The 25,993-nt window shown below is 43.1% G+C and overlaps 1 protein-coding gene across 13 annotated transcripts in view; it reads right to left on the reverse strand.

The window, feature by feature from the left end:
- The window catches only part of Tenm2 (teneurin transmembrane protein 2), a 1,224,381-nt gene that overhangs the window by 240,574 nt on the left and 957,814 nt on the right, over positions 1 to 25,993 (reverse strand). For all 13 annotated transcript variants that reach the window (XM_036195999.1, XM_036196007.1, XM_036196006.1 and 10 more), the window contains one exon: positions 25,560 to 25,798. In XM_036195999.1, the coding sequence (XP_036051892.1) occupies positions 25,560 to 25,798 (239 nt within the window). The remainder of the gene's footprint in view (positions 1 to 25,559; positions 25,799 to 25,993) is intronic.

Below are 25,993 nucleotides of genomic sequence, written 5' to 3' on the forward strand. Positions count from 1 at the left end.
CAAAGGTAGCATAGGAAAACCGACAGCCCAGAAGGCCCTGGGATTCCCTTGTGTCTCTCTGTGAGTTTTGGAAGGGACGGAACGAAGAACCATGAAGTCATCCTCTGTCTTCTACTCCCAATGCAGGAAGTGCTCGCTTCAAATGACCCCTGTCACCAGCTCAAAGACAGCCAGCATGGCGACTGAATCAGCCAAGACCCTTTCTTTCTGAGGAGTGTGCCCTTGATGTCCCAGATGCTGAGTGAGAAGAAATGGGCTTCTGAGCACTCCCAGGAAGGATGCTGCTTATGAAACTGATTTCTCTTCCCAATACAAATTAAACAGCCATGGATGCTACTCAAAAGCAGCTTGCTAGCCACATGCTAGAGGGGGGAAAGTTCAGAATACAAATGTCACATAAGAGTGGCAAGAAAACACTGGGAAAATGCAGGTTGTTTCTTCCCAGGGGCCCGTCGCTGAGAGCCCATGCAAATGAGTTGGCCGATCTAAAAATAACAGCCTCAGTCTTATTACCTATTAAAGCCCTTTATAATTATCACTTTGTTTACTCTGAATGATAACTCAGCAAGGGTGGGCATTGTTATCTTCACACTAGACTGATAATCGGAAGCTCCAGGGGATTTAAATGAGAACTGAATCCATATTCAGGTTTAACCAGGCCTGAGAGCCCATGTTCCTTCCAGCAGCCCTGAGCTACTAACACAAGTGTTAGCCTCATTCCTTTCCCCTAGTGAACTGATGAGAGGCTCCTCATGCTGGCTTGGGACACATGAGGTGGCTCTATCTCCCAGGGCTGGAAAAGAAGCCACCAAATGACGAAAGCTGGAAGTGAGGGTCAGAGCAGGGTGCCCATGGGGAGAAGCCTATTGCAACCCTGGGTGCAGTCCTGAGCTGGCTTTGTCTGGTGGTGCTATGAGACCCACTCTTGTTCTTTCTAACAATGATCAACTGTTCACTTGAGACTGAGTGCCATGCAAAATGTGTGTGCGCCATCCACTTTAATGTCTGTAGTTATGCTCGTGCATGTGTGTGTGTGCACATGTGTGCATATGTGTGTTAGTGATTGGAGGTTGATGGGAGGTGTCGTCTTCAGTCATTCTCTACCTTCTTCTTTGAAAAGGGTCAGTCACGGAACCTGGGCTGGAATGGCGGGCCCGTGAACCCTAGGAATTCTACTGCCTCTGCCTCCTCAGGGTTGGGACTTATGGGTGCATGCTGCTGCATCCAGATTTTCACATGGGTTCTAGGACCAAATTCGGGTCCTAATGCTTATAACTGAAAAAGTTTACCAACTGAGCCATTGCCCCAGACCATTTGAACTGTGCAGCAACTCTTGGAGGCGGGTGCATTTCCTATTAATACTTTAGTGATGATGCAACTGTCTTAGAGGGGAAATAACTTGCTTAAGTTATATCTAGTAAGCTCAGGAATATGAATCCCTTCATTATCCTGACTGATATCAAGGTTCTGGCCAAACAAATGCCTTCTTCATCTCCCTAAACCATGAGAAGATGGTTGGGGGCTATGACCTCATTGACCACATGAAACTGAAGCCAAGAGGTAGTGAATATGGCTTCTGAGTGTCAGGCCCACAGAACCCAGGTTGATGTGGGTGCTACATTCAGCAGCCCCACTCTGAAGCTACTTTTGTGCTCCCCTAACCTGTTGTGGTCAGATAACTTAAGACTTTGCACCCCATTTTCTTTTACATCGTAATGTGGGAATTAAATGGAGGTGATGCAGAACCCTTGAAATGTCACAGAAGTGCACCACCGACTTGCTGTGTTTGGGGAGGAAAATGTGTCCTAAGCTTCATCGGTTAGAGAAATCAAGGGAACGACAAAAGCCAGAGGAGAAGGGGCTCAGGTACAATTCCCATGGAGACCACACAACATTACAGTTAGGTGATGGCTGTTTGGCTCGGTCAGCACCTTGCTGTGCAACCTTCCACGAGCTACTTGGTATTGCTGAGCCTCAGTTTCCTTAATTACGAAACCGAGATAAAAAACAGTGGACCCCCACGGGGTGGCTGATTGTTACAATGTAGGCAAAGCCTGGCGGCCTATACAGACTGAAAGTCGCATGGATGTTATGATTGCTATTTGGGGGAATGCAACCCCAAAAAGTAAGTTTTTTTTTTTTTCATAGCTACTCCATAAGTAAATAGAGGATGGAATAGAAAGTAAGCCTCTTTACCTCCAGTTCCTGGAGCTCTGAGAGGTCACTGAAAATGTCCAAGACTGAAGTTTTTCCACCTGCCAAGCAGGAACAACCCTTTTCACCTCTTCTAGTAGGACGTGAGCATGTACAGTAGTACATAGGAAACGTTAACGGCTGTTGTTAGTCCGTTCTTACTTGAAAGCTTCCGATCCTGAGGGACTAAGATGAGAAAACTGGGCGGCACTTTCCCCATGGCTGTTTACTGAGAGAACTGATGGAAAGCGCCAAACCTCTCCCTCCCCCATGTACAAGGAGGAACAGTGATCAGGAAGTGGACAAACCCTAAGCTGCCGAGAGCCAACAGGAAGTCACCTGGAGCTCTTTCTTCACTCAGACTAAACAGACTTCTCCTTGAGTCACCATGGCTAAGACAGAAGTGCCTTGGTCCTCTCTGGGCGACACATCCCCTTTCTGATTCTAGAAGCTTCTATTGGCTCAAATAAGAAGCACTTTACTGTAGAGCTCTACTGCAGTGTTTCATGTTATCATGGAGAGAACACAGGCTTTGGGGGCTATCTGTTTCAAAGCCTCAAAACCGTTGTATTCCAGGTGGTTGCTGTGGGCAAATTGTTTCCCCTCTCTGAACTGGTTCCTGCAGTTGTAAAGCGCAGATAGATAGTCATGCCTGCTGTCTACCACTCCTGATGACAGGCTATCATGTGAACATGACCAGAACTCGCTTTCCACTCCCATTTCCTGTATGATTTGACCCCAGTCAGGAGGAAACAAGAGAAACATGGGTGACGACTTCCAGAAAGCCACTGGTTCCTCTACGACTTCAGCCCTCCATCTTTGACAGGTAGACCCTTTCTTGTCCATCTGTGGTCCTGTCGCAGAAGGATGGCCACAGCAGAGTTTTAAAGAGCATAAGAAACAACTGCTGCTGCAGAGATCTGTTACTGAGCTGTTCAGTGATTGCAGGGCCTGTACCAGAGGCAAAGCTTCATCACTCTGCCCAGTTCGGACCAGAACCCTACAGCTGCTGAGCATGGACTGTGCTTCAGCCCCATGGATGCCTGGGCTGTAAATGGTGTTGCTTTATTTTGGTCCCTAGGGGCTGCCTTCCTTCCTGGATATCAGAGCAAAGCTCCATTCATCCAGAAGACTCAGGGCAAGGGCTTGGAGGCAGGAACTATAGGAGCCCCTCCCCCGTTCTTTAGTCCTCCGCCTTCACTTTGGGAATCCTTCCATTTCATTGTTCCATTAAGGGTGGTTTCATCTTTTAAGTGAACTTCAATGAATGATGAAATAAAATACTTTGCACAGATGGCCTTGCATTTGAATAAGAGGAAACCATTATGCCTAGTGCAGAACGAAGTGTTTTATTTGTGTTTCTAAGGAAGCAAAGAATGGCTTTGTGGAAAAGGATATTTCTAAACTTGAAGGAAATCAACTTGTCTGCCCTACTTATCAGTGTGTGTGTGTGTGTGTGTGTGTGTGTGTGTGTGTGTGTGTGTGTGTGTGTGTATGTGTATACATGTGTGCAGGTATATGTACCTGTGCATGCATGTGTGGAGCCCAGAGATCAGTGATAGGTGTTTTCCCCAACTCTTCCCCTCTTATTTTTTGAGACAGGGTCACACTGATCCTAGAGCTCACCCATTTGGCTAGACTGGCCGGCCAGTAAGTACCAGTGGTCCTCTATTCCCTGCCTCCGCAGTGCTGGGATTATAAGGTGTAGCTGGCTCTTACAGAGGTGCCCAGTTTTTACACAGGCAACAACTTTACTGGGTGAGCCATCTCACCAACTTTCTTATATGGTGTTTATGAATGAGAAACTTACTACCTCAGAGGTGAAGGTGGCTATGGGTAAGGGCATCTGCAGAATAGCTGGATGTCAGAATTGAAGGTTTTGTACCCATGTAATTAAGATTTGGCCTGATTGCTTACTCATTATGCTGTTTTGGGTAGATCATCTAATATTTTTGTGCCTTAGTTTCCTCTTTCATAAGATAGAAACAACAACAGTCCCTACTGTATGTGGTCATTGTAAGGATTAAACAAGAAACTGTATGAATTTATTGGAATATAACAAATGTTCAAAACTTGTACCAATCATCATTAATTATTGATGAGATACTAAGAAAGATTCAGAAAAATCCTGTGTTTTACATTGACTTGCATACATCTTCCCTCATTCCACTCATGATGTTGGATGTCTTATGAATGTGTGTCTTTACCACTAGAGTCTTTGCAGATGACAAAACTAACATGAGATTTTAAGGGTGATTCTCAATGAATTATGCCTGGTATCCTTCTTAAATGGAAAAATTTGGATAAAGAGATAGACTAAGACACTATCTAAAGATGAACTTGCATTGTCACAAGCTGCGGAAGAGATCCAGAAGAGAGGCTGTCACAGTCCATCTCTAGTGTCTTTAAGATGAGTCTGGCTGGAATCATACCTTGACCTTGTACTTCTGGCTTCCAAAACTGTAAGACAATGAACTATTTTTTATAAGTGGCTTGTTTTGTGTTATCCCTTATGGTAGTCTTTGTAGACTAACACACCATCTTCGAGAGCACCAAACTGAAGACTCATGTAAGAGAAATTTCTTAGAAGTAGCTGTTAAAACTATTTTTTAGTAATGTAGAAACTTAACCTGGCTTTTGAAGATAAAAACACTCAAATAAGTTACTGCTGGGATTTGGATGCATCAGATAATTCCAAACATTTTTTCCCTTGCTGCCTTCCATCCATGGGTCTAGGAAAACTTTCCTAGCCTCTCCTGAAATGAAAGACAGCCATATGACATAGTTTTGACTCATAAGATCTAAGTAAAATTATGCATCCATTTGTATGTGTACTGGAGGAAAAGTGATTTAGTCTATTTCTGATGAAAGAGGCATAAAACTTGAATCTTTTCTTTCCTCTTTCTCCTCACTCCTTCTCAAAGATGGAGCTGATGTCTGGAGTAACATTAGTCACAAGGGAATAGGGAGCCTATAAAAACAGGTAAAGAGACTCAAGGGCAGGCATTGACAATGTGGAGACACAGAAAGAGCCTAACTTGCTGAGAGCATGAACAATATAAGACCCTGACAATATCACTTACCTATGTGAGGAAAAAAAGAACCTTGATATGAGCCAGCACAAGGTGTGTGGTTGTCAATTTTTATGTTATAAATGAAAGAATCCCTTATAGAAACACTGTCTTTTCTTTTTTTCTTAATACTTATTTTTATTTATGTGTATATGTGTGGTGGTTATATGCACAAGAGTGCAGGTGCCTAGAGAGGCCAGAAGGGGGAAACAAATACTCTGGAGCTGGAGTTACAGGAGCTTGTGAGTAGATGATGTAGGAGCCAGGGGCCAAACTCTGTCCTCAGCAAGAGCAATACATACTTGGTTGAGCCAGCTGTTCAGTCCCTGAAACTTTGTCCTAACTGGTCATCTTAACTAGGACTTGGAGATGTTTTTCTGACTTACAGTTTTGAAGTGTATTTTATTTTGTGTTAGCTCCTTCTGTCTGTTTCCCTTCTTTCCAACTGTCCCAAATATATTGTTTTGCAAAAGAGACCCAGCTAAGGAATGTATTTCATTTCTTGAGAAATGGCTAGCACGGAGGCAACAGACTCCATTTACTACATTGGAAGCATACAGTGGAGAGAGCATGAACTTTTCAACTAAACGTATCTGTTCTTGGTGCTCAAAGCCAAAGAACTCTGTGTCCCATTAGCAAATCATTTAATTTCTTGGAGTCTCTTTCTCTAGTTATAAATAGGAAGACAGAGCCATAGGAACAATGAGTTAGATACTTAATGAGAAGTGTTTGTATGGAATAGGTCCTTAACAAATGGCTGACTTGGAGCTACATCTCATGGAAAGGAAATTTCGGAAAGGTCTACATTCAGAAGGACTGAACTTTCTTCTCACAGGACTGAGTTGACCAGCTTAGTTCAAATAACTTCTTCAAACTTCACACTACCCTTTGCTTCCACTGAGGAAGGTTGAAGACAATGATCATAAAAAAATAACAGGAAAAGTATTCTAGGTAGTCTCCCTGGAGTTGTGAGTAGCAGTCACACAGGTATTGCCCAACGACAGAGAAATGGATGAAATATACATGAGCAAACTGGATGGGGGGGGGGTAATGAAGGGCAAGGGTCGAGGGAAAGAGAGCTTAGGGAAGCTGGAGATCCTAGCTGGATCAAGAACAGAAAGGGAGAACAAGGAAAAAGAGACCATGATTAATGAAGACCCCATGGGAATAGGAAGAAGCAAAGTGCTAGAGAGGCCCCCAGAAATTCACAAAGATACCTCCACAATAGACTACTGGCAGTGGTCAAAAGAAAGACCAAACTGATCTACTCTGGTGATTGGATGGCCAAACACCCTAACTGCAGTGCTGGAACTCTCATCCAATGACTGATGGAAGCTAATGCAGAGATCCATGGCCACGCTCCAGGTGGAGCTCTGGGGATTCCAATTGGCAAGAAAGAGGAGGGACTGAGCATGAGCTGGCTGTTTGGATCCTGGGTCCTATGCAGGGACACTTTGCTCAGCCAAGGTGAAGGGATGAGGGGACTGGACCTGCCTTGACTGAATCTACCAGGCTGAACTGAATCCCCAGGGGAGTCCTTGCCCTGGAGGAGATGGGAATGGGGGGTGGGCTCGGGGGAGGATGGGGGAGGGGGGCTGGAGGATGGAGGACAGGAGAATCCATAGCTGATATGTAAAATTAAATTAAATTATAAAATAAATTAAAAAAAATAACAGGAAAAGTAAAGAAAACTTTTTTCTTTTAAAAGATGTGATAGTGAAGAGAGGTGGGGAAAGAGAATTATAAATCAGCAGGTACAACTGATGCTTTGGATCAGATAATCTTTTACTGAAGGGATGTTCTGAGCATTATAGGATAATCAGCAGAGTCCCTGCCCTGCCCCCTCCACTAGATCATTCTCCAGCTGTGACAACACATGATTTTTATGGACATTGTTAAATATTCTCAAAGGGGTAATATGGTGATGCACTGAGCTAGTACGAAGGGCAACTGAGCCTTGGTATATGAAAGATCTTGCTGGGTGAAACTCACTGGAGACAGCTTGCAAGGTCCCCATTACACTGTAATTCTGCATCATGAACACAATTGTAAGAAAGAAGAAATAATTTTGCTCATCCTTGGGCCTCGAACATCTCCTTAATGAGCAAAGGTTGCAGTGACCAGTTACTACTTCATCTGGACTGCAAACTCAGGAGTGATAATATTTGGACTGCTACATCAATCTGTGCCAAGGATCTCTTCACATCAAATCAGCTTAATAGACAAAGTATTTGATATAGACCTTATGGGTTCCCACCCATCCTTTTCATACAAATCCGTTTTCATCAAAAGAATTACCACAAGAGCAGCTAAGAGAAGCAACTGTCATCTGAATTGGTGCCTTATCCCATAGTATTCAGTAACACCTCTAGGTTGAATATTTATGGGGTATTTGTTCCTATTTCACAGACTGTGTTTACCAAGCTCTCTGCTCTCATCATACACAGAGATCATAAAAGATCTCCTAGTCACTGGAGATCTAGCTTTCTAGATCTAGCTTTCTATCTAGCTTTCCTTCTCCTCAACCCTCAGTAATTTTCAGAATTCTCCATGAACACCTACCCTTGGCCAGGAACCCCATTCACTTACAGATAAGTAGTCTTGGAGCTGATACTCATTTATATTTCCTGTTGGGTTTTTTTGGGGGAGCCCCTGGTCTTAAGATTGGAAAATGCTCTTCGAAGAGACTCAGTTGTTATACTACAAAGCACTGACGAGGGCAAAACTCGAGGGAGAGGCACACGAAAATTCATTATGCACATTATTTCATTATACACTTGAGAAATGACAAGTTGCTTTGTAAGAACAGTGTAAGCTGTTCTCTCACAACTTTACCCACGGTTAAGAGCCTGTTCACTTCATTCCAAACTCTACTCTAAACTTCTTCTGGATGTCTTACAACTCTCATGCAATCTCTGAACTCCTGAGAGTAGGCTCCCTTTGTAATTTAAAGAGGCTTTCAGAATGTTGTCAGTATTAGGACTACAATAAGACACAGCACAGTTTCCCTGTGAATGTCTACCCTGCCTGATGAGCTGATCATGTTTAAACACAGCATAAAAGCCTTCTCCACATTTATGACTAAACTATGGACTCGGTGTAAGGATTTTGTCCTTAATTACATCACCAGCCTGCCAGGGGTGTCCCAGTTCCAGCCTAAAAAGTGGGCGTGCTCTCTCTGTGCTCTTTTTCCGCACTCCCTCCTTCTGTATTTCTCCCCCCTCCACTCAGTCTCTCTCTCTCTCTCTCTCTCTCTCTCTCTCTCTCTCTCTCTCTCTCTCTCTCAATAAAGCTCTAGAAAGGTGGCTTGTGATTCTTCTGCCAACCAGCACTCTCCTCCATTGGCATGGCCACGGGCGCCTCCGCTTAACCAACACTTGGTAGAAATGTACTTTATGACTACATCTCACATAGATGTAACATCTAACCCCAGTGATGTCTCTGGTGGGATCTTAGAAGAACATGCAGGCTGTAGGGCTGAGTTGATCAGAATATTATGGTATGGCCTCTCATTCACAGTCAAGTACAGGAGGTAAGTGTCTGATGCTGGTCTTAACTAATCTTGGAAATGGTTCCTGACTTAGGATGCTACCATAAGTAATGTGGCAGGTACCCTGTGCAAATCATGGTGCCATGAGCATCATGGTACTACACTGAAAAAAACTAGACAAGAGGCAGGATGCCCAACTTTGTGGCCAAGGCTAGCACCCTGATGCCCCAAAGCAAAGAGGAGATTTGAAGAGGTGCAAAAAGGATGGAGATAGAAAGAAAGCATAGACACACAATTACAGCCTAAATTTGGCATCATCCACACAGTGAATCCAGACAGTACAAGCTGAAGTGCCTCCCGAGTCTAAATTACCTTGGTTAGTTTAGAGCTGAATCCTCCAATTCTCCAGGTGAAGGTGCTGGTTTATGCTTGACTCTGGGCACCTAGCATGTGAGAGGGCATTCCATACACTTCAGTCAAACGTTAAAGCACAGAGAATAAATGGAGACCTCAGTGTGGAGCAGGGGGAGCTGGAGGGAGAAGGGCAGAGGCTCATTCCCTGATGTCTAGCCCTCTCTGCCCAGATCCACAGAGCCATAACCAACTCCATCCATCTCCCCCTTATGCATGGGTACAGTGACTCAGTCCCATTTGCAGACACACGGGCAGATGCATCAGAGTCGAAAGCTGCTCATATGGTGCATATGTAGCAGATTCGTCATCATTTCCAACCTGCTGACCAAAAGGCAAGTTTCTTCTTTTAAGATTTTCCTCTGTAAGCTTCTCTGCCCTAAATCACACAGGGCAATGGTCCAGCCTCTCCTGACCACAGCCTGCTTTTGAAAAGGCAAGTGCCTTCAAGTCCTGGGGTGTGTTTTCTGTGTATAAATGAGTATGCTGAGCTTCAGTGTGTACAGCCCAATGCCTCTTCTCAGTTCCCAAGATCTGCATTACATATAAGGCCCATGTTATGGAGGAATTTCATTAGCCTTTTAGAGTTTAGTTTTAGCCCAGTTCTTTTTTAGCCCTTCTTTTTCTCTATAGACATTCATACAAAATCCAAAGTGAATGCCTCAGAAGGGGTCTTGATGGGTTTTATTGGATCAAAGGGCTCTCTCATAATAAAGAAACCGCACTGAGATTTACCGAGTGCATTAAAAAAGAATGGCTTCCAGCCAGCCCTAGTAGAATTACATAGCAATACAAAAATGCTTTGGCCAACCATCCTTTTAGAAAAGTGAGTGGTGATTTAAAGATTGTGTGTTAATTTTTAATTTTTCAGTTCTCCTTTTCTGATAATAATAATAATCATAATCATAATCATAATAATGCACCCTGAAAGATGTATGAGAAACCCTCTCTTCTTCAGCTCCTGAGTCAACATGAAACAAACTGCGTTTTAACTCAGATTGTCCTTGGTTGGAAGAAATCTCTCTTAGAGTCTCTCTGAAATTCAATGCTTGTAGCTTCCTCTCTTTCCAGGGCTATCACCACCACACACCCTCTGATTACTGCCAGAACCTTATGAGAAGTCAGCCCGCCTCCCCTCCCATTCCCCAATCTACCCTGAATCCTCAATCAATTAGTAAATAAATATTTATGGAGCATCTAGCAGGTAATTGACATGAAATCATGTCATAATTTTATCACATTACACTCTCACTTATGAACTTAGAGTACCTCCCTATTGCCAAATTAATCAAATTAAACCTCCTGCCAGATTTGAAGACCATCAATCAACCGGTGGTGCTGTCTCCACTGCCATTTCAACGGTTGTAGCAGGGGTCCCCATGGCTGTGGTCCTGCCTGCCTCCCCCCATTCCCTACTAATTCCGGCCTCTCACCTCCCTTCTTGCTCTTTTTGCTCTCTCAAGGGCCTCCTGGCTCGTCCCTGGATCCATTTCTACCCATTTTCCCAGGACTGAGCCTGTCTGTGACCCTCCTCCACCCAGTCACCCTCAATTACGGGGATTTCTCCCTTTTCTAGATTCTAGTAGTCCAATCCTCAAGTTCCAATTTTGCATCTGTGTGTTTTCCCTCTAGTGAGATTATGTAGCAAGCAAAAAGAATTAAAAAAAATCGATGCCTACTTTAAACTTTACATAGAGCGACTGAAAATCATAACGCTGTTGGTATAACTGGTATTTACTGCCCCTCCTCGTTAAGTGAAACACGACGTACAAGCTTTCATCTTCTTTCCCATGAGCCCTCAGTTAGCTGGTTGAGACTGGAACTTCCTTATGCAAACTCAGGGTTTTCTTCACTGGAGGACCCCATGCCCAGGTGGGCTTTACAGTGAGAACTGGGAAGGAGACGAATCAGGTTTCCTGATCCAGGTGAACAACGGTTCTCGGTGGCTCAAGTTTCAGTGAGCCATTGTTTAAGTCAAGTAAGAAATTCTATATTAGTGTGTGAAAAAGAAGACCTCTTTGATATTGATAATCCACCCTTCTTACCAAAGGTGCTGTATTCCTAACCCCTTCTTAAATCCCTAATGACATTCTTCCGTGGGGACCCTATTGTCTCTTTGGTCACCAGGATGTAAGATGGCTCGCATAATTCCCCCAGGATCTATGTCAGTTCTGAGAAGACATAAAGCCTGGAAAAAAAAAAAGATGCATTTTTCAGACACTGAACTGGGAAAGCTCAGGCAGAGAGGGTCGAGTCTGGCTTGAAACTCAGAGAGAAACCTTCCTATGATATTTAAGACATCCCTTTGAATTCACCAGTGAGCCATGTGGGCCAACCCACGACAGTCATAAGCTGCATCCCCAACCATTCTGCTGTCTGGCTCACTGATTTGCTCACAAATTTCAGTAGGCACCCAGGTGGAACCAGCTCAGATTGCAGCTCATTAGCGCAGCCGAATAGGAGTTTAAGGGAAAGTGTGTGGTAAACAATGGTAATCCCGACTTAAGCAGGAGAAAGCGACCTTTTTCTCCTCCCTAAAACAAATCACTGTTCTTGGGTGGCACGTTACCCATTTTACTATTACTGGTTAATACAACCGTAGGCAGGAGATGCAGCTGGGGCCCTGCTGAACAGGCTCCACAGTCAGGATGAACATAATCCCTCATGTAATGAAAAACCTATTTCTATTTCTGAGCCCTCACTACTCTTCATACTGAAGAGCCTTGTGCCTGTCACACATTTATTGAAGCTTATTACTCATCTAGGCAGCGGGGCCCAGTTAGTATTTGGAATTATATTTTAAATCACAATTTTTCTATTATTTATTTTAGGATTCCAAGGCTGCGGCAAGAGCATGTCAGTGTTATTCTGGATGCGCATTCAAAGGCATTAAAGCCCCAAGTCAAAATTCTCTGCTACCTGAAGAATCTTTAGGCACAGGTGGAACCCCTTCCATCAAGACACTATGGCGACCCTCCCACACATAACTTCTGTGATCGTACAGTTCAGGGTGGAGATTGGGAGGGTCTGGATTAGCATCACAGTAATCCTTGCTGGCTATGGGCTGTAATGCTTGCCTCATCAAGATCATGATCCTTTTTTTTTTTTAGCTTTCGAAGATAAATGGATCTTTTAAGATGCTACAGACATGACAGCAAACAGATAAACTAAAACCATGGCCTCATCTTCCAGCAGGAAAGTAAGAGCCGGTTTAACCTCAGCCAAAGGATTTTCTGAACTGACCACGAAGTAAGCTTCTCTTTATCCACAAGGCTAGTGGTGAACCTGTGGTTCTATCTTGCTCTATAGAAACCAATGGGAATTACTCCTTTCCTAGGGAATCACTTGGTTCCTTCTGTTTGTCTGTTTCTAGGGAAAAAAATTTATACACACACACACACACACACACACACACACACACACATGACTGTTCGTATATGTACATATACATGCACCTGTGATTGTACATACATAACCATACCAACATATATTACCAAGATATAGCGCGCACACACACACACACACACACACACACACACACACTCACCAATGCACGCATGCATGCACACACACACATATAGTCTGTCTACACAAAGGGATGCTCTCTCATATCACTTTCCCCTTCTGCATCCTGCTTTTCTTGCCATACTTTCTTTTCATTCGCATATAAAATATTCTCTGCCATTAGGGTCTGTACCCTCCTTGGCCCCATCGCTAGACTGAATTATTGGCCCAAATTTGATAGCATTACTTGCAGAAGACAGGAACCCTTCCCATGTTTCTTCACTTCACACCTAGTTTCTCTTCCTTCTGAGTCTGTCTCTACATTTTTACCAACAGACTCCCACACTGGTTCTTCCAACAAAATGCTTGTTGTATAATATCCGTCTTGGTGACTGAGTTTTGAAATGTGTGATGATAAAGGCTTAGAGCCAGTTCTATCCACTGTGGGTACCTCCTCATTTGGTGGGTTTTATTTTTTTTTGTGTGTGTGTGTGTGTGTGTGTGTGTGTGTGTGTGTGTGTGTTTTTAAATTTTATTTGGCTATCTTGTTTTGTCTTGTGGGAGTCACAGGCAAAGTAAAGTTTAGGGGGGAAGTGGGGTAGTAGGCAATGTGTGACAAAGAGAGAACCCCAAAGGGTGAGGGTGAAACGAACAAGGGTTCTTAGGTGTGCTTGATTTCCTTGTGATCCTATTTTTTTTTTTTTTCATGCTGGGACAGAGTTCTTGGCAGGGCACACACGGCTTTTTTAATAAATCCCATAGTCACAAAAACACAACAGACAATTTTTCTTCCTTCAAGGCAAATCTAATCTCAGTTCTTCCTTTGGTCCCACTCCCCCATTTCCCTCTGACATTAAAACAAGCCATCAGTGTTTCATTACAGTCCAGCTATCATCTCTGTGTGGTCAGCTGACCTTTCCAAGATGCTTAATTCCTGTCAGTTTTGAATAGAAGAATAAAACACCATGCAATCAGCAGGCACATCCTTACAGAAAGAAATGAAGACATTTCTTCCAAGACAGGGTCAGGACCATGAGGCCTTAGGCGGTACCCTGACCCCAGTGATTCTAGGAATAAAGAACTGAGGGGGAGGAAGGAACGTGGAGGGTGGGATCTGGAGGCTGAGGGAAAAGCCATGACTCAACAGACCAATACAATTTTAAAAAGCCTAAAATAAAATTAACTGCATTGTCATTTCTTATTATGTATATTACTTTTAAAAACTAATCTTGACGGAAAGGATAAATGTGGACTCTGCTCTGTGAGGATAGTTAATGGTACGACATTGGGGATGGCGGAGGGGGTAGAAAAGACAGTGTCTTCTCTATCTGTTCAAAAGCAAACAAACACCCCAGAAGGAGTAAACCCGTGCAAGCAGTCTGGCAAGCTGCTATTCCCAAGCCACACCAAATTGACCAGCCAAGGGGTTGCTAAAGTGTGCACAGGGCAGAATGGAGAGGAGAGACACATGGATAATGGGAACCAAAATAGTTTGGAGAAGAAGTCACAGTGTTTCATAGCATAGTGAGGTGATGACTGTAATTTATAATAATTTATAGTACACTTTATAAAGAACCATAAAAGAGGTGTTTGAGGGCCCCCAGCATTCCCATGAAGGAATGATAAATGTTTAAGGATGGAAATGCTAACTATGATGACTTGATAACTTCTTACTGTATACGCTGAATTATCATTGTGTTCCTTAAACTTGTACAACTCTTATGTGTCCACTAAAATATTTTCTAAACCCACACGAATTAAACTATGATTCTGACAAGAACATTGAGGGCAGTGTTTGCCAGAGCAGTGGTGGAGAATCTATGTTGGTGTGAACCTGTGTGACTGAGTCAGATAGGGACAATAACTTTTCTTACTCTTTCTGTTGCCGTCCCCAAGCTCTTGCTATGTCGTGACCATGGAGTGAGGTGCTGTCAGTGTGGTTCACTTAGGATTAAAAGACTTGGTTAAGCGAAGGCAGTTCCTACATCCACTATATTGTGTTGGGAGGTTACATGGCCGGGTAATCTCAAGTTAATAAGTCTAGTGGACATTTATTTAATGCCATGAAGGTAAGCAAAGTAAGGCAAAGAAAGGACCTGGTCTAAAATGGTTTTCCTGCTGCTCAGGTTGAGTTTGAATAGCTTTGAAGACACTTGAGAATACCTTCACCTGATTACGAAATAAATACATTTACTCTTTGGCTTCAAGAGTCATTCTAAGACCACAGATTTGAAGGTGAACAAAATCTGGAAACCCCAACTTTCAGTGTTCCCCTGGGGAGAAACAGTTACAATCATTCTTTCTTTCTCTTACATCATTCTCAACAGCAAGGGCTATAACTGAATTACATAGATATCAATTAGACACAACCGAAGATAAACCACCCTCCGTGCAAAACAATTTTGCAGGATGAGTTATTTTTTAGAGGCCCCCTTCATAATACATTTGAAATCTAGATTGATGCTCCACATTAGACACATTACTCTCATCTATTAGGCAAGAGCCTGCTGTGTCTATAAACTCAATCTCCTTTATCATGGTAGCTTTCTGGCTTATTTGGATAAATGTTGAGCAGTCCACTATTGTTTATTTTAGTAGTTCATGAGGGAACCCAAAGCTTAATGGTGTAGGATGAGGGTAAAACACTACCTCAGTTCTCGACAACTGCTTTTCTTCTCAGGACACTGGTTGGATGATTGCTTCAAGGCACTGTGTGGAATATTACATGTAATTTGTTATGCTGGGGGCCAATCTCCCTATACTCTTCTAGTTTCTCCTTATTTTACCTTCCTTGATATAAAATTTCATAGTCTGCGTTGTGACTTAATGCTTCCAATTAACTCTATTCAGAGTCTATGCATTTTTTCCTTTGGTTCTTAAGTTCCTCTTAGATATGAATTTCTTTTTTTGGCTCTTGACTTTTCAGTCTTCCCAAGAAGAGGAAGCTAACCAGAGGCCAGATTTGTTTGTTTGTTTGTTTGTTTAGAAGCTTTAAATTTTTAAAATTGGGAGGGAGGTGACAATGTCTCCATTTGATAGTAGACAGGATGAAAACATTTTCAAATGTTGTCACTTTCTGTACAATGATTAGGCCATTCCACATTTCAGGGAAAGAGAAAGGATGACGATGGACCATTGCCTCATACCAATAAGTTAATAAAAAGCTTTTTAGCATAACTTCTGTCCCCTGATGGTTCTGAGAAATAGGAAACTCATGCCTTTTATCACTGTTATGTGCCTGATTAATATCAGACTTCCAGTCAGTTATGCAAAACATAATTTACCCCAGGCTTTTTGAACCTTCCTATTAACTGAATGCTTTTATGGGGTTGCTTATTAAATTCTAGGTGTAGGAAAAGAAATCAAGTAAAAATGTGCTTGATTTTGGGATTGATCAACAGATCCTACTATACCATGTAACCAGCCAATCCCTTGGTAAAATAAAATTTCATACTAAATGGAAAGGCAGAAACTCATATGTGTAAGTCTATGGATATACACTCAATAAATTTTAAATTAATTAACATAAGTTAGTAATACATAAAATTAGCATACAACATTACAAGATTTCTTCCCTGTTGGAAAGAGAGTAACCCCACATTCCTCCAGAGATTCAGGAAGTCTGTAAGTCTTGTTACTGAAAGAAAATTTAAATACACATACTCTAAATTTAGCTAATGTCCCAGAAGTCTATGGTGATAAAAATTTAGGACATAAAGTAGCCTTAAAACCAGTTTGAAAAAAAAAAAAAACATGCATCTAATTCCAAGGCACCTCAAACTTCCTGGAAGAATGTCATTGTATTTATTGTGGCCTGAAGAACAGAACGCATGCATTGGACATGCTGCCACTTCCTTCTCTCTGGGGAGCAGAAGCCAGTCTAATCTAAACTTCATTAAGGTGACTCTGAAGCGCTCATGGTGTGAAGTAAGTCAGCAAAGGGAGAGAATTGCATCATGGCTGCGCAGGCAAAAGTAAGGTAATATGGCCTTCTTTTCTAAAGATCCCAGACCCTAGGGGAGTGGCAAACGTGTTGGCACAAATTTTCCCACAAATGACCTAACTTGGCTGAAAACCCAGCCCAAGGGAAGGGCCTTCCCTAACAGCTGGGAAGAAAGCCATGATGAAAGATACACAAAGACAGTAAATCATGACCCTCCCCTCTTACCCACACCTTCATTTTTGAGCAGTAAAAATCTTTTGAAATATGCTGCACGTTCCGTTTCTTATACACTTCTCTCTGGTTACAAGAGGGGAGAGTAATATTTTTTTCCTGTCCCCCATCCCATTTTTTTTTTAATACTAACATGCAACCATGTTGTCAGATTTTTTGATACATTTTCATATTTACTTGAGGCCAAAAAGTTGATGATATAAAAAAATGAAATTAGCAGCCCATGTAATGCACTCTCCTCTTTTTATGGCAGTATTAAATGTATTAATATAGTTGATGGGCTGTTTGTTCCTAATATGGAGGCTCTTGCTATGAGATATCAATCTAAGAAATGATTTGTTTGATAAGAGGACTCGGGCACAATTTCTTTATATTTGTTCATCTCAATCAAAATATGAATTTAGGTAATAGAATTTTCCCTGGCAGACATGAGAAGTCTGGTTTAAGGTGACCTTAAGAGCAATACTTATGTTTTGGGAATTTGCTTTGGGTCAGATCTCTGTCATATGAGGGATACTACATAGCTGAGCAGGTCATTTCTGCGCACAAAAGATTGTATATGGCTTGTGTGCACAGACCCAACTCACCATATAATAGTTCTTTTCTCTATCTGGTGCCTCACCGTGACTGCTTTCATTTCTTAGAGCATCCTCATTTACAGAGCAACAGCAAACAGACCTCAGATTTATGCCATTATTTGCTTCTTCACCTTGAACTCCTGCTGAATTCTGCTATGCTTTTGTAATGTGAATGCCAAATGGTGGCCGTCAGCCAGACAAAAATGCTTCCTAGCTTCATGGAGGCAGTGCTTTCCCATCTGGGGGAGCAGAGACCCCTGCGTGAGGGCCTTGAAGTACAGTTTTACCCAGCCTCTCCAATATTCAGTTGCCTAAATGCTAAATGCAATCGGGACTGCGGGAATGGCAATTCCAATATCAGGGAAGCAGAAACCTTTCATATGATAGCACAAGCGAAACCAGGGAATGGGGATTTGGGATATTTGGAAAGAGGTTCTCATAAATGATCCAACTCAGATCTAATCCTAAGCAGAACTCATTAATTCAACAAATATTTGATTGCCTTGTACAAGTGAAGCAGTGCTAGTCACTATTATGGGATATAATGGCTCCCAACCATAGTTTATTCTTACTAGACTTGGCCTACAGCATAAGAACTAATACAGTAATCACTATAATGACATAGCCGAGCTCCTGGTGTCTGCCAGGACCTCACATGGCAACTATTCTAAGCTTTAGATATCTTTTTTCTTTTTCTTTTTCTTTTTTTTTTTTTTTTTTGAGTATCTGAAATCAGACTGAAGTTATCTTACAAGTCATTGTGACCTGTCCATTCACACGGTTGCTACCAGGTGGTCTGTGTTTCTTTCTTGTCAGACATGCAAAGTAAAGATGATAAATGGGAAGAAACTGAGTCAGTTAATGGATACCCTTTCCCCTTAGGGAGGCTTATTATATTGGCACAAAACTGACCATGTACTAGGATGCCAGAGTGATTCTGTATGTGCTAATCATTTCAATGAATGCTTGAGGCATCTCTTAAAGAATTATTTGTTACTTTTGTGTGTGTGTGTGTGTGTGTGTGTGTGTGTGTGTGTGTGTGTGTGTATAAAGCTGCCTGGAAAGTCCAGAAGACAGTGTCAGATTCTCTGGATCTGGAGTTACAGGTGAGTTACAGGAGTTACAGCTCCCTGACATGGGAGCTGGGAACCAAACTCGTGTCCTATGCAAAAGTAGTACAAGCTCTTAACATCTCTCCATCTTGGCTTGAAGCATCTTCATAAATAGAAATGGCCTCTGTTTTGTCTGAGGGGAAACTGAGGGACAGTGATACTAAGCAGCACGTGAGTAGTTTCAGTCTCATGGCTGTACATAAGGACACACATTCCAAACCCAGCCTCTCTGATGTACAAGTCCGATTTGTATCTTCTGTTACATGCTCTGCTGACGGATAAGACAATAAGACAAGGACTTCTTCAGTGATGGTACAGACAGAATGAAGCAGAAAATAGCACCTATGGATGATGTATTAGGAACTGGGCCCCGTGACTGGAGAAGTTAGCAGATGTAAGACTTAGTAAGTGAAGAGTTCAAAAGAAGCCTGTGGAGGGTCTGTGGGCCTGCCTTCTACCCTAAAAGCCCAGGGTGGAGTGCTTGCCTATCATGTGCTTGATTTCCAGAGTTAAAGGGGAAAAAACTCTTTTGTGATTTGTAGACTTGATGGCTGGTGGAGTGATAATTGCCTCAGAGACAAAGTCAAGGACAAACTTGAGGATGATAGGAAGGAAACCATAATCAGCTACTCAACATATCCTTGTGGAGACAAAACCCTGATCCAGCAGGTGATACCAGTAGTGTTGCCCTACAGTCCTTGCTGTACAGACTTTCAGTTGTATCTGGTTTATTTGGTTTGTTTTTCTAGGCAAGTTTCTCTGTGTAACAGCCTTGACTGTGCAGGCTGGCCTTGAACTCACAGAGATTTGTCTGCCTCTGCCTCTGAAGTACTGGGATGAAAGGTGTGCACCACCATGCTGGACCCTCCTCTTTGGTTTTGTTTGAGCATACAATACAAAGTCAGACCTGGAATGGCTCCCTTGCTCTCATTATTAGCTATTTCATAAGGCAGGAAGGACTGGCCTTGGCCACTCACTGCCTGGACTTGGGGATCTTGGGAGGCAAGCAAGGCAGGCTGTCGTATCTACTAACCATCCAGATGTGTCTCAGCTCAGGCCCGCCAAATTGCATGCCAGTGTCCTTAAGGAAGCCACTCCCTTTTCAAAAGCAGAACTCATTTATGTCCAATGTCAAACGTGAGGTCCAAATGTTACATGTGGCTGCAGATGATAGAGGTCTAGCTAATGAATGACTTCATTTTCTTTCTGTAAATTGACAGGCCCTCTGAAATCAGGCGTCGAGCTATGAGATGACAATCCCACTGTCAAAGCCTTGCTGGTGTGTAAGCGCTGACAGGACTTTATTATCCGGTTAAGAGCACATTAGCATATCTATTAGATGAATCCTCTGCTACACAATCAGAACAGATAATGTCTAACTGCGTCCCCTGAGTTATTTGTGGGCAGCTCCTTCTTCTTTTGGACCATCTGGGGACAGGGAGTTAGACAGAAATGCTATTTGCTGGACTGCTCAGATTTAATACTTGGCATTCTGCCATTTGGATAAGAGGAGGCAAGCTCATGACTTGGAAGTCATGCAGGTGAGGCCTACCATCTCTCCTGATAGCCGACAAGCAATGGGTCTGAACGAGAGGACCTTTCTTAAACCGCATCCTCACAAAGGATGCCAGGCGAGCATTGGGTTCTCACCCTTTGCTGTCACTTTCTTTATGTTTTCCCCCCCAAAACCTGTTCTACTCTTCGAGATGAGAATACACAAAATAGCAGCTGAGAAAGCAGGATTCATCAGTATGAGTCTCAACACATCAATTTTCAAGTGTAGCAACTTTAAACACACGGTAGGCTTTTAGTTTCCATAGAAAATAATCTCTCATTGTTTTCAAAAGAAACTGAAAGCACCCCAAATTACCACACTTTTAACATCCTGACATGTTGATGGCCTGCGTTCTTCACAGATCAAAGTCAGAGTGGCAGAAGAAGGCAGAGTGCTGAGGAGCTTGAAACACAGTATTTCATATTTAGCAGGAATTACAGCAGTGAACAAGACAAGGTGACTTTCTAATATCATTCATATATATATATATACATACATATATATGTATATAATTTTGGCAGTGATCTGAAAAGCTAAAGACTAGTCTAGGATGACATAAATGTTCCTATCTTTCCTCTACTGACTCCCTTTCATGGCCCTGTGGGGCAACCAACTGATGGAAGCCTGAGAGGGGTGATACATGCTTTGCAACTCAAGAATGACAGACTGAGTTGTGTCATGAGGAACCATTGTGTTGACTCTTACTTTAGAATTTCTAGGAACATGTGGATGTAGCAGCAGAGTCACATGTCGGAAGCACCTTGCTCCCTTGATGTTGGGGAGCCTTGTCAAAACTTCTATGCAGTTTAAGGAAGTGAGATCTAGTTCAATGTTAACCTGAGTCAAAAGGCAGTGATATCATTCGATGGCCCACTGATGTTAGAGGCCTGTTGGAAAACCTCAGTGAAGAAGGCATTGGGTATTGAGTAATGTGTTAAAACAGCCAATGAATTTGCAGAGGAGTGGTAGGTAAGCAAATGTGGAGGGCAAGGGATGGTGGGCAAAACGGGAGGTAGTTCTCTCTCAATGTTCTGCTCCATCCGTGGGCTGAAGTACTGTTTCAAAAGTCTCTTTAGAAGGTGCTGTTTTAAGATGCAACCTTCTGCAGAAGGTTTTAAAAAGGTTGCTTGCTTTCCTTACATTTTGTCTGGGGCCAGGAATACAGCTATATTTATTCATTATGAATTAGGATATTGTGTCAGAACATGGCAGTCACCTGCCCCATTTATGGTAGATCCATGGCTGGATATTTACCAGTAAGAAAGTGATTGAGTTTCACCCTGAAAAGATGTCACTGGGAAATGAGTAGAATGGGCTGACAAACTATGGCCTTTGGGCCAAATCTAGTTTACTATTTATTTGTATCTGGTACATGACCTAAGGAGTTGTTTTCAATAATAAATAAAATTCCAAAGAATGGTATTTTGCAACCCATGGGAAGCTCAGTGCAGTTTGTGGACACATTCCCCAATGACTGTCTGAGTCACAATGGCTAAATCTTGCAGAACCTCAAATATTCACCATCTGTCTCTTTATGGGAAACACTTGCTGACCTCCATAACAAAAGCCAGGATGATAGGGAAGAAGGCTGGAGGGGAGGGTGTTACAGTTTCTGCCCATTCCAGATGGACAAAAGCCAGCCACTAGACCTGGTGAATAAGGATAGAACTAGGTAGGAGGGGTTAATGTCACCAGAGCAATGGCTGTGTTTCATTTACTATTTGAGAAGCTGGCTGAGTACCGTCTTGAGGAGTTGGGCAAAAGACAGGATGCACTTCAGAGGTCAAGTACACATGGCTGAGAAGGTTATAAGGTCCCACCATGGCTGAAATTAGCTAGACACAGCTAGACTCAAATCAGTGCTAATCAAATAGTTTCAATATGCCAATTTCCTCTTCGATTCCAGAGTATGTTGATGAATAGGCATGTGACTTAAATGGAATAATTGTATAATTTTATATAAAAGTTCTTTTTAACAGGAATGCTTCTAGTTTGAGGCACGATAAAGGTTCTAACCACTTCCTGTTGTGTCACAGAGACTAGGAAGGTAAAAACACAGTATATTTATATTAAGCAGCCGAGAACACCTATACTGCCTATATAAGTTGGAAACTTAAGAATATAGAGGAACTTCTGACATTGTAGGCAATGAAAGTACTTGAGTTACCCAAGGAAGAAAGTCATCTCCCAAGAAAGCAGCTCCCTTGCCTTTCCCAGCCACGTTCTCCTCGACTGGATCTGTTTGGGCCAGGGGCTGAGTGACATACAAAGTGTTCTCATGATGATTCACGCTGCTTTTCAGAGCAATTTCTTCCAGGGTGTTTTTACACTGGGGGAATTTAGCACAGAGAGAATTGGATGGAAGCCCATTTCATGAAAGTTCTCTCACCCCAGTTGCATGAGCAGGAACTAGGGGAATCTTTGCTGAGTTAGTGAAGGCCCCTGTCTTCCAATTTGCACAAGGATTGGCATTCTGCTTTTGCATCTACCCACATGCCTGGATGTATGGAAGAACTTGTCATGGGGCGAAGCTATTCCAAATTGCTCACTTCTGGAAAGGCTTCTCTCCACGGGTTTGAACATGCAAGAAAGATAATTTGACCTATTTGTCACAGTGCCTGGCAGGCCTGAACCTACTGCCTGCCCATAAATGTCCTGGGGCTGATGCTTCAATTTCAGGACCTGTCATGTTCTTGTGGAATAGGGAGTTGCGTGTGAACCAGAATGGACTGAGGTCTTGAATGTGCCAGTCTCTTTAACAGGGGGGCCTGGGATTTTCTGTTTCACTTCTGCCCTTGCCCAGTGGCTTGTTTTCAGCTGGTGCAATCAATGCCTGTGCCCCACACCACTCTCCTCTGGGTCTGGAATGCAGTGTTTATGCCCCCGCAGCTTTGTAATTAATAATACACTGCTTTTCATCTTCAAAGTGATTTATACACATTAATTAATCCTCACTGTACTTCAGAGATTCTGTACGTAAATAACTAGCATGCCCTTACACTGTACTTAGGAAGCCAAGGCTCAGAAGGCTAATAGTTCTCCACAGAGGAATAGACTGCTGGGGCCAATGTCAGCACTTAGGGTCCTGACCCCTCACTGAGTCGGCGGGTCTCTGCTCATCTCTGGGGAGGGGCTGAGAATGCCTTGGAACTCCACCTTTACTGCCGGCACTGCTGGGCAAACTGGACTGTTACATCACTCATTTCGAGTCATAAACTATTTTTCAATACTCCAGGGTCAGAGCATAATCTTACCTAAAGCACACAAAACAGGAAATGATGGATTATAAACCAATAAACCATAGTAAGATGCTCAGGACCAGCTTCCAGTAGCCTCCAGACTGAGGATAAATACATTTCCTAATCCATCATTTACAAGTTACGAACCCGATTAAAACATTAAACCCTCACTACACAGTTGCCCATTTATATGATCACCCTTACAGAAAGCTATTATATTTTAACTATCGAGCTCAATAAATCAGGCGCTAGCCATCTATCTCTCTCCTGCAAGGGGCGGAGGAGACATAAGAGGGATGCCATGGGCAGAGGCAGGCAGTGCCTCAGTTTCTACATCTGGGCTCCCCATGGTGCCTACTGGTCCCACAGAACATTAAGCCTGAGAAGTGAGCACATGGATCTTTCTTGAAGTTTCTGACAGAAAGCCAAATCATGCAAAGACCCTAAAGGCACGTTCAATTTGCCTCCACCAAGCCCCTGAAACAGCTGCCTGGGGACTCACACAAAATTCCCTCTAAGAACACAAAGATCCTAGTTAGGTGATGGGGAGTGGATGGTTCAAGTCAATTCTCTGCTGTGTCCTTCATCAAGAAGTGAGGAGCGAATGCAACTTGCAATTGGATGCGACTTGAAATTAGGGATGTTGGGTGTCAGACCTCAGGCACCGCTGAGAGTGGAGGGTTTGAATGGAAAATGGTTTTCCTTCAAACCCAGCACCTTTTCCTTTCCTTGGAGTATCAGCCTTCTCATCTTGGGGAGGACATTGCTAATAAATGTAGCTGATAAGGAATATATAAATGTTTATTTTCTATATTAACACAAGCATAATTATACTGTAGAAGACAATGAAAAGTGTATATTGATTTATTATTTATTTATTTTTTTGGCTTGTACTAGTCTGCCTTGGCAAGGCTCCAAATTTCTAGAGGCATACCATTATACTTCTCTGCCATCAGGTAAGTTTAGGTCAAATGCCCTGGGAAGTACTGGACCTGTCTATTCTCAGGCAGGCACCATACCAAAGAGATGGAATTAAGAAACTCTAGGAGCCCCACCTCAGAGTAAGAATGGAGGGCTGATGTTGGCAGAAGGAAGGCCAGCTTCATCAACATCAGTGTTGCCTTGTCTCTTTTCCTAAATGGGAGGAGTTTTTGCCTGCATGTTTGGAACTGTTTTGGAGTCAGCCTCTTTTAGCTGGTGCTTTATAGGTTTGCTTTGCAACATGGCACAGCCAACCCGGGGAGATCTGTCATAGCTGCCCTAAAAGCAAGCCAGCACCATCAAATGTTTCAAATAAACTTTAGCAAACATCACCATGGCCTCTGCCTAGTCCAGGAGATCTGCCATTGGCAAGCTTAGCTGACAGAGCAGGAGCAATGGGGCTCTTTGTCAGGGCCAGGAACTGTGAACAGGCTTTGTGTCCAGCCCAGGATGCTCATATGCATGTGGCACCCTGCCTCTGAGCTCCCAGCATCTGCTGTTTTTCATAGCTACATGGTGGTACCTCATAGATGCAAATGAATATCCACAGCACAAGAAAGAAGGTACCCTAACAACTTTACCTGCTTGCTACCATCTCTCACTCCCTAAGTTGCAGGGGCACAGCTGCCACAGATGTGAACCCTGTTCAAACTCAATGCCACACAATGAGATGTGAACTGAGACTGAGCAGAGGGAAAGGAAGGAAGCTGGACAAGGTCAGCTGTGTGTGAGTCATCTGAGTCTAGCTGAACACCAGGTTGTAGATTCTAGCCTCTGAATCTCAGTTGAGTTCCACAGCTCTGAAAATCAGTGAGCTAGTTTGGCTTTCTCCCCGGTCAAGATGTTTTGTGCAAAATGATACCTATCCTTCTTTTGAGTTTCCAGCTGAACAGAACCAACGCTGCATAAATATCAGAGCACTGGTTTGCTTTCAAATCCAGTGATGGAGAAATCTAGGTGATTACTATGGAAGTGAAGGGTGGATTTACAGGAAAGATAATTCTCAGTTCCTCTCCAAGAAAAGACACAGCCAGAATGCTTAACTTCACCTCTGATAAATGTCAGCTAGAGTCATGACTGGAATGGATTCCAGGAGGGAAAAATCACTCCTATCCATCACTCATGATTATGTTTTTCAAGAGCCAACAGGCAAATTGTCCAGACAGCAGAAGGCTTCTAAATTCACAAGTCTTTGGCCTCTTCCCCCACATTCTTGACGCCAGGATGGTGACCAAGGCTGCTTTGACTTACCTATAAAATATGCCAGCAAGATGGCCAAGAGAAGGGCTGCGGCGATGGCGGACAGGGCAGCGCATTTCCAACTGCAGTATTTGGAGGGCTTCTTCAGCTTGAAGGCCTTCCTGGAGAACGTATTCCGCGGCAGCAGGCGGGGTGGTGGTGTGTAAACGGTTCCTGAGGTCAAAGGGTATCCTGGAGAAGAGCTGCTGAACAGGGGTGTGCTTCCGGAGGATGTCTTGAAGAGGAAGTGCCTGCAAGGAAGAGTGAAAGAGTCAGCCTGACCATGGTTGGCTAGTGAAGGTTTAGATGTCCTTCTTTTTATTTCTTTTTACAGTTCTAGTAAAATGTTAATCACCTTACCTTGAAGCGCGCGTGCGCGTGCATGTGCGTGTGCGTGTGCGCGTGCGTGTGCGCGTGCGTGTGTGTGCGTGTGTGTGTGTGTGTGT

Source organism: Onychomys torridus, chromosome 8, assembly GCF_903995425.1.
Source record: "Onychomys torridus chromosome 8, mOncTor1.1, whole genome shotgun sequence".
NCBI classification, from domain to species: domain Eukaryota; kingdom Metazoa; phylum Chordata; class Mammalia; order Rodentia; family Cricetidae; genus Onychomys; species Onychomys torridus.